The 18,604-nt window shown below is 36.3% G+C and overlaps 1 protein-coding gene across 1 annotated transcript; it reads right to left on the bottom strand.

The window, feature by feature from the left end:
- Positions 1-5,737: 5,737 nt before the first annotated feature.
- Positions 5,738-8,294, bottom strand: LOC124927420 (pentatricopeptide repeat-containing protein At3g22470, mitochondrial-like). The gene has a single exon (XM_047467824.1). The coding sequence runs from the start codon at positions 8,016-8,018 to the stop codon at positions 6,309-6,311; it is 1,710 nt and encodes a 569-aa protein (XP_047323780.1). The 5' UTR covers positions 8,019-8,294; the 3' UTR covers positions 5,738-6,308.
- Positions 8,295-18,604: the final 10,310 nt, after the last annotated feature.

Raw genomic sequence — 18,604 nt, 5'->3', positions numbered from 1 at the left:
CTATTTTAGTTAATATCGTTATGGATTTTGTATGCTTCCCTTTCTGCACGCGATTTTCTAGCCCTTTTCGCATTTTTCTTAATTATTTTTGACGAGTTGAACTTGCCCATTGTCTTAGTTTGTCTAAGCACTGAGTTCCACATTGTAACCAGGCTTCCCTTGTCAGTTATCACCTATTCCTAAATTATCGTTCACTTCCAAATCAGATGCAATGAGGTGCTCTAACAAACTTCAATTTCACATTCAATAACATGACATGGCAATTTGGCTCCATGAACCTCAACAACAGTATGTTCAGGGACAGGGTTGGCCCTAGGTTGATGTGAATTAGAAGACCTTCTAAGGCCACTCCACCTCCTTTCATATTATTTTTAGAAAATAAATACCTACAGGGCTGGAACATATGGTGTATGTCTCTCACACAAGTAAATAAACTATTATTGTTTTGGTTAGCAGTACTGACTACTGAGTATGAGGAGTGATTTTTGTCGGTCTAACACGAGGTCTCCATGATGACTTATTCGTCTCCCTAATGGGTGCTACTCATATCAGTATTTTCTCTTTAGTATCCTTAAATAATGTAGTAACCACTAATGGGAAGTGGTTACCACTAATGGGAAGTGTTAATGTCTTGTAGTTTTAAGGGAAGTGTGCCTAAGCACATACTTTTTTTGGGTTCAATTAGTTTGTTATTTTCTTGTAGTTTATTTTCTGATTTAAGAAGATGAGATTAATAAGAAGATCTTGTGTTAAGGTAGCTGGAGAAAGAGAGCAGTTAGAGATTATTCAAGGATTCCGACGGTTATGAACTTCTCCAATTGTAGCTACTGTATCAGCTTCATTCGAATTAATTCCATTTTATTTTTTAACATTTTAGTAGCAGCATATAATGACTCAAATTTCATATTGCGGATTGGATGTTGTGCAGTTGTTCTTAGTGCTGCTACTATTTTGAATCCATATCATGTATTTTTGATTAAATGCAGGAGTGATTTTGTTTTAGTAGATCAAATTGAATTTGCACTACAATTAAAGTTTCAAAAGCTAAACAAACAGTTAATGTGTTTTGGATGAAATTGGACAGAGATCTTCCAATTTCAATTGATGATTTCAATTGGATGATTTTGTCTTTAACTGAAATTAGATGGCTCTGGAATTTCATGATTTGGATCAAATTGATTTGAAGTTGATTTGAGTTGAAATGGAATAAGGTGTAAGATCTGGAATTTTAGGAAATGGAATTGACTAATGTTATTATTTCACTTGATCAAATGAGTATGTAAACTTCCAAACAAGTTGACAAGTGAAACTTCGAATGAAAATAAAATTTGAAGAAAAATCTATTACGAAGAACTTTCTTTTTTAATTTTCTGCATTTGGATTAATCTTGAGGCTCAAATCATTCCATTTCTGAAACTGCACATATCAGGATTCTTTGTAAACAATTTTTCCCTATTTGGTGTTTTGATGTTTAAGTTGTGTCATTCCACTCCATTAGTCTAAGATATTCTCTATTCTGATATCGATAGATCTGAAAATATACTTCAGTTTTGATTCATCAATTCAATGGTGTATTCAAGTTTAAAAGTTGATTAAAGAAGGAAGAACACAAAATGATTTAAAAATTAATGTATCAGTCTATTAATATGACTCATTTGATTGCAATTCTATTTCTATTAAATTGTATTGATTAGAGATCTAGTTTGTAGCTCAACTCATTCTATCTCATAGTTTGAATCTATAAAATAATTTTAAAAAGCAAAGTTATAAACTAACTTTAGAACATCCTGATTTTTAACTTGAAGGTACACCTAATAAACAGTTCTAAACAATTGAGTTAGTATTTGGATTATGGATGTCATTGTTGGATGTTGACAAAAGATGGCATCAAAATGGTTGGAAAAAAACATTATAATAATTGTAGAATAATTGTTTTTTCCCTATTTGTACCTCAAATAATAAGTAATAAAATCAAGCACACAGATATACATCAATTTGGACTCCTAGGACTCTTAGCATTCTTTTCTAGCACACTAAAAATTCACTAATACAAAAGCTTCACTAATGAATTAGTGAAACAGAAACAGATCTCACCAAAATAGAATACTCAAACGGGTATTTCAAATAATTCTAAACAAAGACTAGTCAAATTGTAGAGGACACCGCGAGGATTTGCCACCTGTGATTCGAGCCAAGGCTGAAACTGTTAGACTGCCCGATCGTCTCGCTGAAACTATAAATACCTAAATTCTATTTTTGTTTATTGTCTTTACCTACTTTTGTTCTTTCTGTATAATTTTTTCATTGTGCTCTTCTCCAAACAAAAAGAGTTACTTATGAAGACTTATATTTTAATTTAGACTTTAAGTTCTTATTGTCCAAACACATCACATGAGCTGTACCAACAAAAATTAACCAAAATAGATGTTAGTTATGACAGAAATTCAAAATATATGCTAATAAGTTCACTTTAATCTTTAAATATATCATGATAGTTAAGACATCATTAGATAATCTTCTTGAAGATCACTTGTTTGGGCCAATTGTGAGAAAAATGATTTAGTTCTTAAATTCAAAACTAATTTTAAAAGCCTTCTGAAAATTTCTAAAAAGTGATTTGGCTTTAATTGATTTCAAGCAAGGCCTAAACACTTTGATTATAATGAATATAGGGAACTTGATATCTTGACGATTCCTGGGATTCAGTTCTTATTTATGCATATGGAGAAACTTTCAAAATGAATATGGTTGAAAACCCACAATTTATCTCTTTTGTTTTTGTTTTCTTTTGTAATTAACTTGATAGGAGCCTAGGAAAGATTTATAAACTTTAGGAATTTTCCATAAGTGATTTTAAGGTGAATTGAGTGAAAGGTAGTTGATGTATGTGCGATTTAATTTATGAACGAGGTTAAGAAATCATGTTTGAAATGTCTTGAATTGCTAAATATGATTGTATGATTTCAAATGATGTTCATGTATGTTATTTATGGTTTGATATGCTTGAATGAACATTATTAAATACTTGGATTGCATGAACCTGATTGAGTGCTTTTTTGTTTTGATGAATTCATGATATGATGTCTTTTAGGCATTGTTGAGCTGAATTGCATGATTTTATGTTTTCTATTGATGACTTTAATCAAATGCTTATATGAAATAAATCCACAAGAAAATGATCCTGAAATAATGAATTGCAGCTTTGATTCGTTAATGACAAATGTACTTGATTTTGATTATTTGATTCGATAATTACAAAAGTTGGGCTTACATGCTTGGCTTAATTTTGATTAGTTGATTTGCATAATAATTCGAACTTATGATTAAATGATGCGACACTAGATAGACTCTGAAATTGTGCTCAATCTAATGAAGTTATAATCGGTCATATTCTTGGTGGTGCACATCAAGACATAAATAATCACAATTTGGGTATAGAATTATAGATGATTCAGGTGTTCAAATTGCTATTACAATTTATGAACAACAATATAAAATTGACACCATCACCTTTTAGAACCAATAGTAATAATATAAATGACTTAGATGATAAAATAGGCAATCTCTTTTAGATGCAATAAAATAATTATGTGTTATGTTGTAAGCTTTATTATTATATGATTTAGCATTACTTAGTTTTCTTGTGTTTTTCTATTATTTTCCATATTTCTGTCAATTTTATTATTATTATTTTTTTTTAACTAAAAGCAACATTTTTTTTCAGAAATAATAAAGTACTTATATGATTAATAAATTCTTATGTGGATTATTTGATACATTGCAAATAGAAGGATTAGGATTTGGGTGTAAATCTTTACATTTGTTTTTGAAAAAGATTATTCAACGAAATATAAATATGATTTTTTTTTTTAATCTAACGACACAAACAATAAAAAAAACACAATTGTTCAAAGTGTATAAAACAATCAAATAATAACGAACTATGCTCTAATACAGATCAATAAACATTTTCTTTATTTTGAGGGATTCAATGCTATGGTGACATTGTTGGATATCAAGAGAAGACTTATTTACCTCTCTAAGACCATCTCCAACCTAAAAACTCATTCTCAAACTCAAAATGCAGTAAGTGTCCCATCAAACAAACCCAAAAACTCATTCTCAAACTCAAAATGCAGTAAGTGTCCCATCAAACAGTAATTCATCTCCAACCCAAAAACTCATTTTCAAACTCAAAAGAATATTTTTAGAATATTCCCCTTTACATACTTTCTCAATTCTACCTATATATTTATCAACTTTACAAATTAAACCCTAATATTTTTTAAAATCACACTCATTAAATAAAATAAATTATAAATCAATAATTTATACACATAAAAAAAACAAATTAAACCTCATTAAATAAACAAACACAAATTATACTATACTAACAATAAAATTATATCAAAACAAATATTATTAAAAAACAAATTAAATATTATTAAATAAACTCAATTACACTACCTAAATAAAAAAAATGATATCAAAACAAATATTATTAAAATATTTTGTTATTTTTAGTTTTTTTATCAATGTTATTCATTATTAAATTTATGATATTTAAAAAATATTAATATTAATAAAAAGAAAATGATAAAAATAAAACATAAAAAACATATCAATAATTATATAAAATATGAAATATATAAGATTAACATAATAATATAGTTAAAGTACCATTTTGTTTTTTAAAAAATTTTTGAGTATGTGAATAGTAAATACTCAAATTTGGGTTTTTATCTGAGAGAAAATTGGTATAAACCCATTTTGGGTTTTGTTTTAGAGGTGGGTTGGAGGAGAAAAACCCATTTTGGGGGTCATTTTGCAGTTGGGTTGGAGTTGCCTAACAAATGAGGAGATGTTAAATAAGGTACACAATGTTTATAACATTTAACTAAATAATTGAATATTATTAATTTAATTAATGAAAGGCAACTTATATGTTTCATGCTATAATTTATATAACAATAGTAAAAATAAGTTTTCATTACAATTAAGTTTATATAATGACATGAGGATGGTGGAACAAGTTGTTTGGCTAATGTACTTTTCGAAAATCTGTCACGTTTGGAGAAATCCAAGACTTCCCCGTGCAAGGTGAGATAGTTTTATGATTTTTGCATTTGGTTTATATTTAGATGATTGTTAATGTAATGTTTGACTAACTTGATAGAGCAAATGGTTATTTTTTTTTCTGTAATTTTGGATATATAATAAAATCAGGATAAATTGTCTTATAAATAGAAAAAGATTTATGATGGAAATAATAAAAATATATAGTTTATTATATTACATGTTCACTAATACATGAGGAGCTCAACCATATACTAGATCAATTCAAGTGTATTAGTGTATAGATAACTCCGCATTAAGTTGATGAAATGAGAAAATGATTATTTGAAATGTTAGACATTGATTTTATTATTTAACATTTAATATTTTTGAATAAAAGGGTATTCATATGACTTAAATGAGTATATTGATTATTGAATGTTTGATGTGAAAATGTTCAATGAATGATATGCTTGAGGATAAGTTTTTTTTTGAAAAAACGACTTATCATCATTTTATTCCAAAAACAAAACCCTTAAATGGAAAAAAATACCATAGAGAAAACAAACAATTACTCTAATTTAAAAGAAAAAACGGATTACAAAGACAATTAAACCACAAACAAACAAAGCATACAAACACTCAACCAAAAAATTAGTTTTACAACCTACATAATTACCCTGATTGAATGATTTGATTTGAACTGAAAGTGTTAATGTGAATTCCTAAAAGTTTTAATCACAAACTAAAATGAAGGATACCCAAGAGCCAGGAAAATCCCTACTAACTAAATTCAAGAATATTGATCCTGTAGTTAAGAGGCCATAGAAGAAGAGTCTAATTTGAGCTGGAAACTTCGACCTGGAAGAAAAAAAAAAGCATGATCTCTGATTTCCAAACAAGACGACATCAATTTGGTTAGACACATTAAGGCTCAGTTCTTTCGGTCGACGGTTCTTAGTTGCAAAAACCCAGACAAAAGTAGATATGACCAGTTTAATATCGGTTCAGTGGGTTTTTTGTTGGTTCGGTTTGGTTTTGCTTCCTTCAATTCTACTTCACCGTAACATTTTGTAGTTTGCATGTAATGTTGTTGCAAACATTTGGCAAACATCGGATGTAAATGCACACAAAACATAGAATAAGAGTTTGATTTTGATCCTTCACTGGTAGGCCATATGACAAGTGCCTCAAGGTCTCAAATTTGATTTACATTAAAATCACCTTAAAGTCACAACACTGTTTGTGACTTTTTAAGATGTCAAAAACTTATCCCCTCCAGAAACATAATCTTTCTTGGGCATATTCATAGGAAATGTTGGAAACAAATGTAAAAGATCATCATACTTTTCATCCTTGGACATTAAGTTGACTACTATAGACATCGTGGATGCATCAGGACTAACATGCTTCTTAGCCATTTTTTGAAGAAGTTGTACAACTTTTTCAAAATCCTTGTTGTGGCAAAAGGCGCGCATCAGAATATTAAAAGTGACAACGTTTGGCTCACAACCCAACGTTTCCATTTCTTGGAAAAGATTCTCAGCCTTTTCCAGTTCCCCGTTTCTACAGAGCCCGTGGATCATGATGCTATAAGTTACAACATTGGGAACCAAGTTGTTCTTCGATAATCCGTGAAATAGCTCTGAAGCTATATTAAGCTTTCCTCCTTTACACAGCCCATCAAGTATGCAGTTGAACATGCTAATAGTTGGCTTAAAACTTTTGAGATTTTGAAATAGTTCCAATGCTTCCATAAGACAATCCTCCCTTTTACAAAGACCCTCCAATATTATTTTATATGTTATGGAGTTTGCTGTCACATTATGATCCTTCAATTCCAGCAAAAGGGTACGTGCAGCCTCAACTTTATTTTTCTTAAACAAACCTGTAAATAAGGTGTTAAAGGTAATAATGTTAGGAGACACTCCTTTATGATTCATCTGCTTGTAAAGATTCATGGCCTCTTCGATTCGGCCACATTTACAAAGGCCATTGATTATAACATTGTAACTAACGACATCGATTCCAATCTGTTTGTTTCCCATCGAAACAAACCACTCCTTTGCATCATTGATTTTATTCTCTAAACAATATCCATCCAACAATGTGTTATACGAGAAAGAATCAGGTTGAATGCCTCTTTGGATCATCAATTCCAATAACTCATTTGCTTCTTTCGATTTCCCTGTCTTACAAAGAGCATTTATCAATACGTTGTAAGTTATGGCGTTGGGACAAACTCCTGTATCAAGCATTTCATTGAAGAAAGCCTTGGCATCTTCCCATGAACCTACACTACACAACCCATTAATCAAAGAGCTATAAACAATTACATCAGCTGATATACCTCTACCTTTCATTTCTGAAAATAGTTCTTTCGCCTTGCATACAAAACCCTCTTTACACAGACCATCAATTAAAGTACCATATAAAACTACATTTGGTTTCCACCTGACACCGAAAAAGTCATTCCGATTAATCATCTTATAGTGCAGTTCAAGGGCATGTTGTGTTTTAGATGTTTTACATAACCCGTTCACTAATGTCCCATATGTAATTACATTTGGGGTGTAACCCCATTCAATCATTCTCTCGAACAGTTTGACTGCTTCGCCAACTTCATCAACCAAACACAAACCCTTAATCAACGATGTATAAGTCACGGTATTTGGCCAGTAACCCCTTTTAAGAAAAGTACTCAAAACTGAGAAACCGAAGCCAATGTGACCCATTCTGCAGAACCCATTTAGCAAGATATTTAAAGTAATATAGTCGGGCAATATTTCTACTGTTATCATCCTCTTGTAAAGAGATATAACTTGAGCAAAATGCATGCTTTTGGCAACTGTACCCAACACACGATTGAAGGAGGAAATTGGTGGAATGGGTTGCGCGACAATCATGCGATCAAAGAGCTGTAATGCATGAAGGAGATTTGTGCAGCCTAATTTGATGTCCATGTCCACAATGCTGCTCTTCTTTTGTGTATCCTATAATTCAGGAACCCCGTTGTTCAATTAGCATGTAAAGAATTCTTCATACAGAATTTAAGAACTTCATGAGCAACAAGGATAGAAGTAATGGATGATGATTATATAGGATACCCATCAACAATATTAATGTCAGAGTTTGGAACTCGGACCAAAATAATAGAGATGTTCTAATGGATTTATCTTGGAGGGTTTGCCTATTTAAGTACATCCCTCTAAATGGACCAGGTCGTGCGAATGTGAATGCATGATTTGATTACGATATATGTTGAGTTACGCAAGGGGAATGACCCTCCTCCAAACCACATAGCATTCAATAGATCATTTGATGATTTAATAGCACTATGCGCAATTGGTTAGTTTCTCGTTCTTCAAAGGTGCATACGATTTTTCAACCCAAACGAATATAAGATATATAATATTTAGCACAAAAATCATATGAAAATGTAGAATATAGAAAATCAATAATAGATCTCTCCAGTTTGAGCAATCATGCTAGGTAACGTGAAAAGTATTAATTAGGAAAGAGATTGTATATTGGCTGTGCAGAGCAATGAAGTTAGATAACATGTAGAGTGTTATTTAAAAGGAAAAAAATTATATAATTGATTATGCAAACAATCTAGCTAGGTAATGTGTCGAGCCTTAGATAGTTCAAAAGATGTTATCATTGCTTGTGTAGAGCAATTAGGCTAGATAATGTGTAAAGTGTTAACTAGATGAAAATATTTTATTGTGCATAGCAAACAGGCTAGGTAACATGCAAATACGGTCGACCCCATTTATATTAACCCCATTTCAAATTATGTCAAATGAATATCAACACAATCTCAAGTCTAATTTCAAAACAAATTCATCAATTCAATTTTCAAATCTATACTCAGTCACTATCCCCAAATGACATTCATGAGTATTAACACAACTCAAATCACAATTCACACTTTCAAAAGTGTTTTCCCAATTTGATTCTCAATGCCAATTCAATTCAATCTAATTCAACTCAACTCAATATCAATCTCATTTAGCTCAAATGTTCACTTTGAATCAATTCAACTTAAGATTTCAAAATATCAATTTAACAATCAACACTTCATTTTCGATTCAATCTCAATTCAAGATGTTGACACACCAAAATCATATTTCATCATCAAACCTAATCCTACTCCTAATCCTAATCAAGCATCTCGATTAAGAATACCATTCATTTATGACAACAGTAATCAAACACAACCCAATTTCAAATTAACTTCATTCATAATTTCAAATTCAAACAAATGCAAATTTGTCAATAATTCTCAAAACTCATCCCAAAAATCCAAGACATGATTTCTAGGTCATCCTAACATAGACTATTATTACATATCCCCATTCTAATTTCTAAATGCAATTTTTTTAATTGAGACTTTAGCTATCCAGTTAACTTACAAGCTGCTTTTAAGCTATCTAAATAAATATATGGTGAAAGACATAGTGTAACTCAACAATTGTACAGTAACCCATTCATCAGGACAAGATGCAAATACATATTAACCTAACGAGTACCTTGCAGGTGCCGACGGATGAAAACGATCAATAAGAGTAACAAAAACGGGAGGATTTGCTCAATCAACCTAGCCACTTGATGTATAACACGGCGATGGAGTCACCACCCTCTTTTTTTTTTCTCTCTCTATATGAGTCCAGGAACAAAATCCCGCGCGCGGCCTGGTTTGGTTTTCATCCCTTGCTTTGTTTTTGTTCATCTCCAAGAGAAAGAGAGAGAAAATAAAAATGAAATGTGTTTTTGATAAATTTGTTATTATTATTAAGACCTAATATATTTAATCATCTATTAATTCTAAAAAATTTTATTAAAATTAAGATCTCAATTATTTTTTTTAGAATTGATATAACAGAAACTCCCCTAAAAAAATAAAAAATTATAACAGCTACAAAATATTTTATATGTACCTGAACTTCTTAAAAAAAATATATTAAGGGTGGCTCATTTTATTAAGAATAATTTTATTTTCTTTGAATTTCATTAATCATATTGGACGGTAAAGGATTGCATACGAACGAAGACAAGTTTTATTGGCACACTTAAAAATGGCTTGTAACTCCTATCCTACCAAAATAAGTGTTTATCAACTCTCGATCTTCAACATCAATGTGACATCTCAGTTGGGGCATCATTTGGTCGCTATAACGTCTTTTATCATTTTATTTTTTTTAATTATCTATGTTAGTGTTAGATAAATTCATACCGGTTCGAATAAACCTAACTTAAACAAACTTCCCATGCAGGGACAAGAAACCGGTCCGGATGAACAAAAGAAAACCAACTGAAGAAACCGAACCGGTCAAGCTACCAAACCGATCAAGAATATTCGGAATGTGACCGAACAAAGGAAGGATCGGCCAAAGCTCAAAACCGGAATCATCATACAGCCGATTAATCCACAAGGCAATCATAACCGGAAGAAGTCCGGTTACTTCACTATCAAAAGACATTCGGCCAAGTCAAGTGGCCAACCTAGGCCAAGTCAAGTGACCGACCTGTACAAGAAGACACTTTGGGTATCTGTTGAGAATGACACCAAAGGAACAGACTGAATACTTCCATATCCATGCAAGTCTGAGGAAAGACTGTAGGCTGCAGAAAACAGTACTACCGGATCCTTCTACTTCGGGATAAGCCAGAAAGGAAATCTTCAAAGTACAGACAACTGTCCAAGCAGACAGTGCCTACATTGAGTAAAAGACAAATCCAGCAGGTTTGCTTTACAGACCGGCAGGTCTGAAACAGGATGCCAGGTTTGAGATTGACCGTCAGGTCTGAGGAGAAGACCGCAGGTCTGAGACACTGAATCACTGCATCTCTGATCAGCCAATCAGATTCAAGGCTTCGAAATATGACCGTTGGCATATTTCACCTATAAAAGGAGGCAGTTGCAGAAGAGTAAATGCGGGACAAAAACATTGAGACAAACGCAGTTACTAAGAATTACTAAGCAAGACATTAAGTGAGACAAGTGAAGCGTTGAAAGCATTTACTACAAGTGATAACAGAGTGGTATTCTAAGAAAGCCTAAGTGCTAAATTCTAAGTGTGTGTTACAATTTCGGTGTGAATTGTAAGAGTGTTATCGAGCAGGAAATAAGTCTCGATCGGCGTGTATTTGTATTCCTTAGTGAATATCCTTCTCGCGGTTTCGAGAGGAAGGGGTGACGTAGGAGTTTTATCTCCGAACATCCATAAAACTCTGTTGTGTCATTTACTTTCTGTTGGCTTCCTTACATAACCGACTAACTTAACCATACCGCTCCAAACCGACTCCATACTGACCATACCGAATATCCAGATAACCGAAACCGACCCACCATTCTTCAAATCTCCATCATCCGAAACCGATTCCGCCTATCATACACGTGTACCGCTTCAACTTGAAAGCAAACCTCTTCCGCGCTTGAACCTAGTTCAAGGGTTTGTGACAGGTTGTGTAGTATTGAAACCCCGGTGTTAATCTCTAACCGGATTAACCACCACCCTACGAGTGAGAACCGCTAACCGGTCCAACCCCCGGTCCACCAGCGGCGACCTAGATCCTAACAATTGGTATCAGAGCAGTTAGTTTCAATACTCAAGCAAACATGTATCAGGATAGGCCTCCAATGCTAGAAGGTGATGATTTTGCCAACTGGAAGGCACGCATGCATCTGCATCTAGTCACCTTGGATGATGAAATGGAATCCATTCTAACCGAAGGACCGATATTCATTGATAAAGATAGAAAAGAATGGACGGCTGAAGATAGGAGAAGGAACAATCTAGACAACCATGCAAGAAACCGAATCTCCAACAGCGTAGACAGAAACACATATTGCAAGATCAGAGATTGCAAAACCGCGAAGGAGACTTGGAACACGGTCATCCAGATCTTTGAGGGAAATGAAAGAACAAAGGAGAACAAAATAATGGTGGCCACACAGAGGTTTGAAAGCATCAAAATGAAACCAGGGGAAACTATGAAAGAATACAGTGACCGGTTCACTGGCGTATTAGATGAGTTGGCAAATCTGGGCAAGAAGTACGACAACAAAGAGGTCATCATGAAGGTCTTGAGATCTCTTCCGAGTGCTTGGGACATAAAGACGATGGTCATGAGAGAATCAAAGAGCCTACGTAAGATGAAATTATACGATGTATTCGAAGATCTTAAGGCATATGAGTTCGAGATGAATTCCAGAACTGAAGAGGAAGTTTCGGCCTCAACGTCAACCAGAGCACTGTTCACATCTACGGAACCGGCTGCACCTGTTCCTGCTCTTATACCTACATCTGCACCGATACCGACTCCTGCACCTGCACCGATCAGAACCGCCGAACAGTTTACTGAGGACGCCATGGCAATGCTTGCACAGAAGTTTGGGAGGTTCATGAAAAGGAGCCAACCAACAAACAACTACTATGGTGACAAATCCAATGTAAGATGCTATAACTGTAACTGTATGGGACATTTTAAATGGGAATGCAGGAAACCAAGGAGAGATACACAGAAACCAGACTACCAAAATAACCGGAACAACTATCAACAAGCCGGTGAGGGAAGTGAGGTGCCAAAAGCACTAATAGCCGATGATGGAGGAAGCCTATGGGCTCACAGTGACAGTGACGATGACCTCACATGTCTCATGGCAAATGAGGAACAGGTATTTGACTCTCCCTGTGAAGAATTTACTAAAGATGAGTTATACAATGCATTGAATGACATGGTAGAAGAATATAAGAACCTATTGACCATGTTACCTAAGCACCTCAACATCAAAACCGATCCCATAGTACCCATCCCAGTAGAACCAGAGGTACCTATCATCACCGAACCGGAGGTCATGCAATCTGATGATACTCATACCCTAGAAACCGACTTAGACCCTAAGATCGAACAACCTAGTGAGTCGACTAGAGAACTAACCGAGAAAGAGAATGCCAGATTTCGGTATACGATGGCCGCCTATAGGAGATCTAGCGATATAGTAAAGAACCTGAATAAAGAATACAGGCATCCACGTTGTAAGAATGGCCTAGGATACATAGAGAACAGATCTAAAAACCGAAAATCCATATGGAAAGCAAAGCTTACGAAAGGAAACCTCCCCTTTATAAAATTCCTTAAGAGCACCTGTACAGCTGAAGAAGAGGAGACCGCATATTATAGGGAAGAAAAGACAAAGTATGACTATGTTGGCCCAATCGATTCATGGCTTGACCTTGATAAAAGAAAAGCAGAAATTCTCAAATATAAGAAAGACTTCCCTGAACCACGTAGATCAAACTATAGATCATCAAACAAAAGACCATCATCATTTAGGTCATCTGTAGGGAAACCGAAATACACCAGACCAAGTGTGAGGAGAACAGTTGAAACCTTAGCAAAGAAGACCGTTCGATTTATCAAGGTTTAGGTACCTAAGGGACTAATCGCATGTGGACCCAAGTAAATGTGGGTACCAAATAGTTGTAAATATGTACATTTTGCAGGATCCAAAGAAACGGCTAGGAAACTCCGAATGGTTCTTGGACAGCGGTTGCTCCAGACACATGACCGGAAATAGCAATCTGCTAACCGACATTAGATCAGTAACCGGTGCTCCTATCACTTTCGGTGACAACTCTAAAGGTAAAACCGTGGGCAAGGGTAAGATTGTCCATGGTAACCTAACTATTGATAATGTACTTCTAGTTGAAAACCTACGTTTTAATCTACTTAGCATTAGTCAGATGTGTGATGCCGGATACACAGTAGAATTCCTTAAACATGCATGCTTAGTTAAGAACTCTCAAGGGATAGTACTACTAACCGGAAATAGGATAGGTAACATCTACAAGGTAGACTGGAAAACTAGAGTAGAACACCCTATATGCATGATAGCTAAGACTGATCAAACCTGGCTATGGCACAAAAGACTAAACCATCTAAACATGAAAACCTTAAACTACATTCGTGGTAAGAAACTAGTTGAAGGCATCCCGGATATAGTATTTAACCAGGATAAGGTTTGTTCAGCATGCCAAATGGGTAAACAAACTAGGTCATCGTTTAAGAGCAAAGGAAATCTCCAATCTAGCCGATGCCTAGATCTTCTTCACATGGATTTATTTGGACCGATTCAGGTCATTAGTCTAGGAGGTATGCTTTACACCATGGTAGTTATTGATGATTATTCTAGATATACTTGGGTGATATTTCTACCATCTAAACGTGAAACTGTATCAAATCTGATCAACCTCCTTAAGCGTTTGCAAAATGAAAAATCAACTCGTATTAATTGCATTCGAAGCGATAGAGGTACCGAATTTACTAATAGCACATTAACTGCATATCTTGATGAATCCGGTATTAGACACGAGTTGTCTAGTGCTAGGACTCCTCAACAAAATGGCATGGCCGAGAGAAGAAACCGGACTCTCAAGGAAGCCGCACGGTCCATGATAGCCGACTCCGGCATTGCTCAGAAATATTGGGCTGAAGCTATCAACACTGCATGCCATACACAAAACCGGTCCTTGATTAACAGATTTCACAACAAAACACCATATGAGGTTTATTTTAATAGAGTTCCTAAACTTAAATACCTCAGGATTTTCGGTTGTAAATGTTATATTCATAATAATGGTAAAACCCAACTCACCGCTTTTGATGCAAAGACCGACACCGGCATTATGCTAGGATACTCGTCGGTAAGTAAAGCATATAGAGTATATAACAATAGAACTGCAACCATGGAGGAAACAATTCACGTTGTTTTTGATGAATCGGTTGAAAGCAATACTGCTTCATGTTTTGATCTACACAACAGACTGGAAAATAACGATATTCATTCTGATAGCGAAGATGAGACCCCGGTCTTCAGGGGATTTGTCCATGACCTAATGGGTAATATTGATACCCAGCCGGATCAAGCTGTTCCACAACAGGAAGCTGACACTTCGGTCCAACCCGAGGAAGCCGGTCGGTCTGACAATCTCGGTCAGCCTACCGACATGTCTAGCCTTGATCAATTAAACGGTAACTTGGTAGACACCCCTGAACTGAATCTCAGAAGAAACAGTAAACATCCTCCTGAGCAAATTATTGGTGACCCTTCAGAACCTGTTCGAACTAGGAGTCAACTTCTGGAAGGATATTTTAACTCTGCTTTTATATCCCAGATTGAACCGAAAAGAATAGATGAAGCATTGTCAGATTCGGATTGGATTTTGGGAATGCAAGAAGAACTAAACCAGTTTGAGAGTAGTAAAGTCTGGTACTTAGTTCCCAGACCGAAAGATAAATCGGTCATAGGAACAAGATGGGTATTCAGAAACAAACTCAATGAGGACGGTTTGGTCACGAGGAACAAAGCCAGATTAGTGGCTCAAGGCTACAAACAGGAAGAAGGCATTGACTTTGAAGAGTCATTTGCTCCTGTAGCCAGGATTGAAGCCATTAGGATTTTTCTTGCATTTGCTGCTTTCAAAAACTTCAAAGTCTTTCAAATGGATGTTAAAAGTGCATTTCTGAACGGTGATATACGTGAAGAAGTGTACGTTGAACAGCCACCCGGTTTCAAAAATGCTGCATTTCCAAACCATGTATACCGGCTGAACAAAGCTTTATACGGTCTAAAGCAAGCACCAAGAGCCTGGTATGATACACTAACCGCATTCCTATTAGAGCATGATTTCACCATCGGTTCAGTGGATAAGACCTTGTTCAAATTTGAAAAGAAGGAACATATCCTACTTGTTCAAATCTATGTAGATGATATTATTTTTGGTTCCACTGACCCCAAGCTTTGTGACAAATTTTCAAAAATGATGACTGACAAATTTGAAATGAGTATGATGGGAGAATTAAGTTTCTTCCTAGGTCTCCAGGTTAAACAACTCAAGGAAGGAACATTCATCAGTCAACCTAAATATACCAAGGAGCTTCTGAAGAAATTCGGTATGGACACATGCTCATCGGCTGCCACTCCAATGAGTTCATCCATTAAACTGGACAGAGATGATGAAGGCCAATCAGTAGATCAAATTGCATACCGGGGCATGATTGGCTCCCTATTGTACCTGACAGCGAGTAGACCGGACATCCTGTTTGCAGTTGGTGTGTGTGGGAGATTTCAAGCAAATCCAAAGCAATCTCACTACACAGCCGCAAAGAGGATACTGAAGTATCTAAAAGGGACTCCTGATGTCGGTCTGTGGTATCCAAAGGACTCATCCTTTAACCTAACAAGCTACTCAGACGCAGACTATGCAGGCTGCAAGATTGACAGAAAGAGCACCAGTGGAACATGTCAGTTCCTAGGTGACCGACTGGTGTCATGGCACAGCAAGAAGCAGACATCGGTGGATACATCAACTGCGGAGGCCGAATACTTGGCGGCCGGAAGCTGCTGCTCTCAACTCCTCTGGATCCAACAGCAGCTGAAGGACTTCGGTATTATAGCCGAAGAGTCCCCGATATTCTGTGACAACACAAGTGCCATTGCAATCACCTACAACCCGGTTCTCCACTCCAGAACCAAGCACATCGACATCAGACATCACTTCATCCGAGAGCATGTCACGCTGAAGCATATCCGGCTGGAGTACGTACCGACCGATCAGCAAGTAGCCGATATCTTCACGAAGCCGCTGCAGGAAGCTAAGTTCTCTCAATTTAGACTTACTCTCGGATTAACCGATATTAGCCAAATCCTTCCAAAGGATACTCAAAGGGAAGTCGGTTCAGACAGATAAACCGGTAATTCTTCCTAAGATGTTGAACTTTGAATCTTCGGGGTGTCTGTGGAAGAACCGCCCAGTTTATCAGATAGAGTAAACCGACCGGTTACTTGGTGCATGCACCACGTAACCGCATCGGGATGAACAACTGATAGCTGACCGGTTCGGAAGAAGGCTATCCCAGATTATTTGAAATTCAAACAAAAGAGGAATAATTATCAGAGGTTAAAGGTCTCTGTTCTGCATCATTACCTTTTAGAATAAACCTGGTCGTGCCTAAAAAGACGTGAAGATCTTTTGATATCTTTCACAGTCCAGGCCTATGACCGACACCTAGACCTGCAAAGTTACCTATTTTATGCAAAGATTCTTACTCTGCAGTTAATATATATCACCTCACTTAATGCCCGGACAATAGGTTAGCCCCAAACCAGTATTTAAAGAGAGCACTCTCTCACTCAAACACTCACAAAACAAAAACACTCTCTCTATCACTAAGGCAAAACACCCCTTCTTCCTCTAAGGCAAAATGTCTATCTTCACAAACATCTTACAAGTGAACTTCGAATCATGCTCCAGTACAGATCACTATGATCTGTACCGGATGATCAAACAGCTGGAGGATACCGGTCTCCAGTACTTCCTGGATGATAATCAACTCATCTATCCTCAGTCCGTCATTGAGTTTTTCAACAATGCCAGGGTGTACCGGGGGACACCCTACTTCAACACCCACATCCAATCAAAAGTTAGGGGTGCCATCTTTGACTTCACCGAGCAAGACTTTGCTCGGTGCTTCAATCTGCCCAAACAAGGGCTCACGGACCTTAACCCTCCAGCCGACACCAAGGCTGAGGTCTCTCTCTCCCTCTCTCGGTCAGATGAGCCAGTCGATGATCATGGCTCCAAATATCCCTTGAGGGCTGAATACCAGCTCCTCAATGACATAATAGGGAGGAGCATCCTCGGGAAAGATGTAACCCACACATATTGCACGGTAACGTTCAATATGATGGCAGCCATCATAACGAGGACGCCGGTCAACTGGTCCAGGGTGCTGTTCGATGCCCTGATCTGGATAATCGGCACCAGGTCGGTGGCGTTCATCCCCCAGATCAGCCGACTGTTTGAAGAGCTCGGGGTCCCAACCTGTCCAGGCGAAGGTTTGGACCGCAGTCAAGTGTTCACCAAGGAAATCATCGACTCGTTCTACGATCGGGTTGAAGAGAGGAGGAACTGTTAAGTCACTCCTTCTTGCATCCGGTCATTTTGCTTCACGCACCGGATGTATTACTGCTCAACTCAAATTCGATCACATCGGCTTTATCTATTTCGGTTCTATCTATGTTCTTCATGTTTCGGCTACCATGCTCGGTCTTTATCTAATTTATATCATTATGTGTTAAATGCATTTAAATGAGATAATCCCATTTAATGAGATAACTCCCAACCACCCGCATATTTAATTCCCAACTAATCTGGTCACTTTCCAACTAACATTTACCTCGAGATTTGCAAACCGCCACTTCCCAATGCACTTTGAAAAGGAAAAGATTCTCTTTCTTAATAAAACAAAACTGACCATCAATGCAAACCGCCACTTCCCAATCCACAATTAGGAAGTTTCCCAAAGTTCGGCTTGGCATGATTATGATGTAGAGAGAGAGAGACTTAAAAGAAATACAAGTGATTGTGGATGTGAGAAAATGAAGGGAGGATGGCTCCTTATATAGAATCGGTTTTGGAGGGAAAACTCCCGCCCATTCATGATGGGACGGTTTGGCTTCCAAACCGTGCCTATAAAA

The sequence above is a fragment of the Impatiens glandulifera genome, chromosome 2 (genome assembly GCF_907164915.1).
Source record: "Impatiens glandulifera chromosome 2, dImpGla2.1, whole genome shotgun sequence".
NCBI lineage: Eukaryota > Viridiplantae > Streptophyta > Magnoliopsida > Ericales > Balsaminaceae > Impatiens > Impatiens glandulifera.
This window is presented reverse-complemented; position numbering and strand designations above follow the sequence as displayed.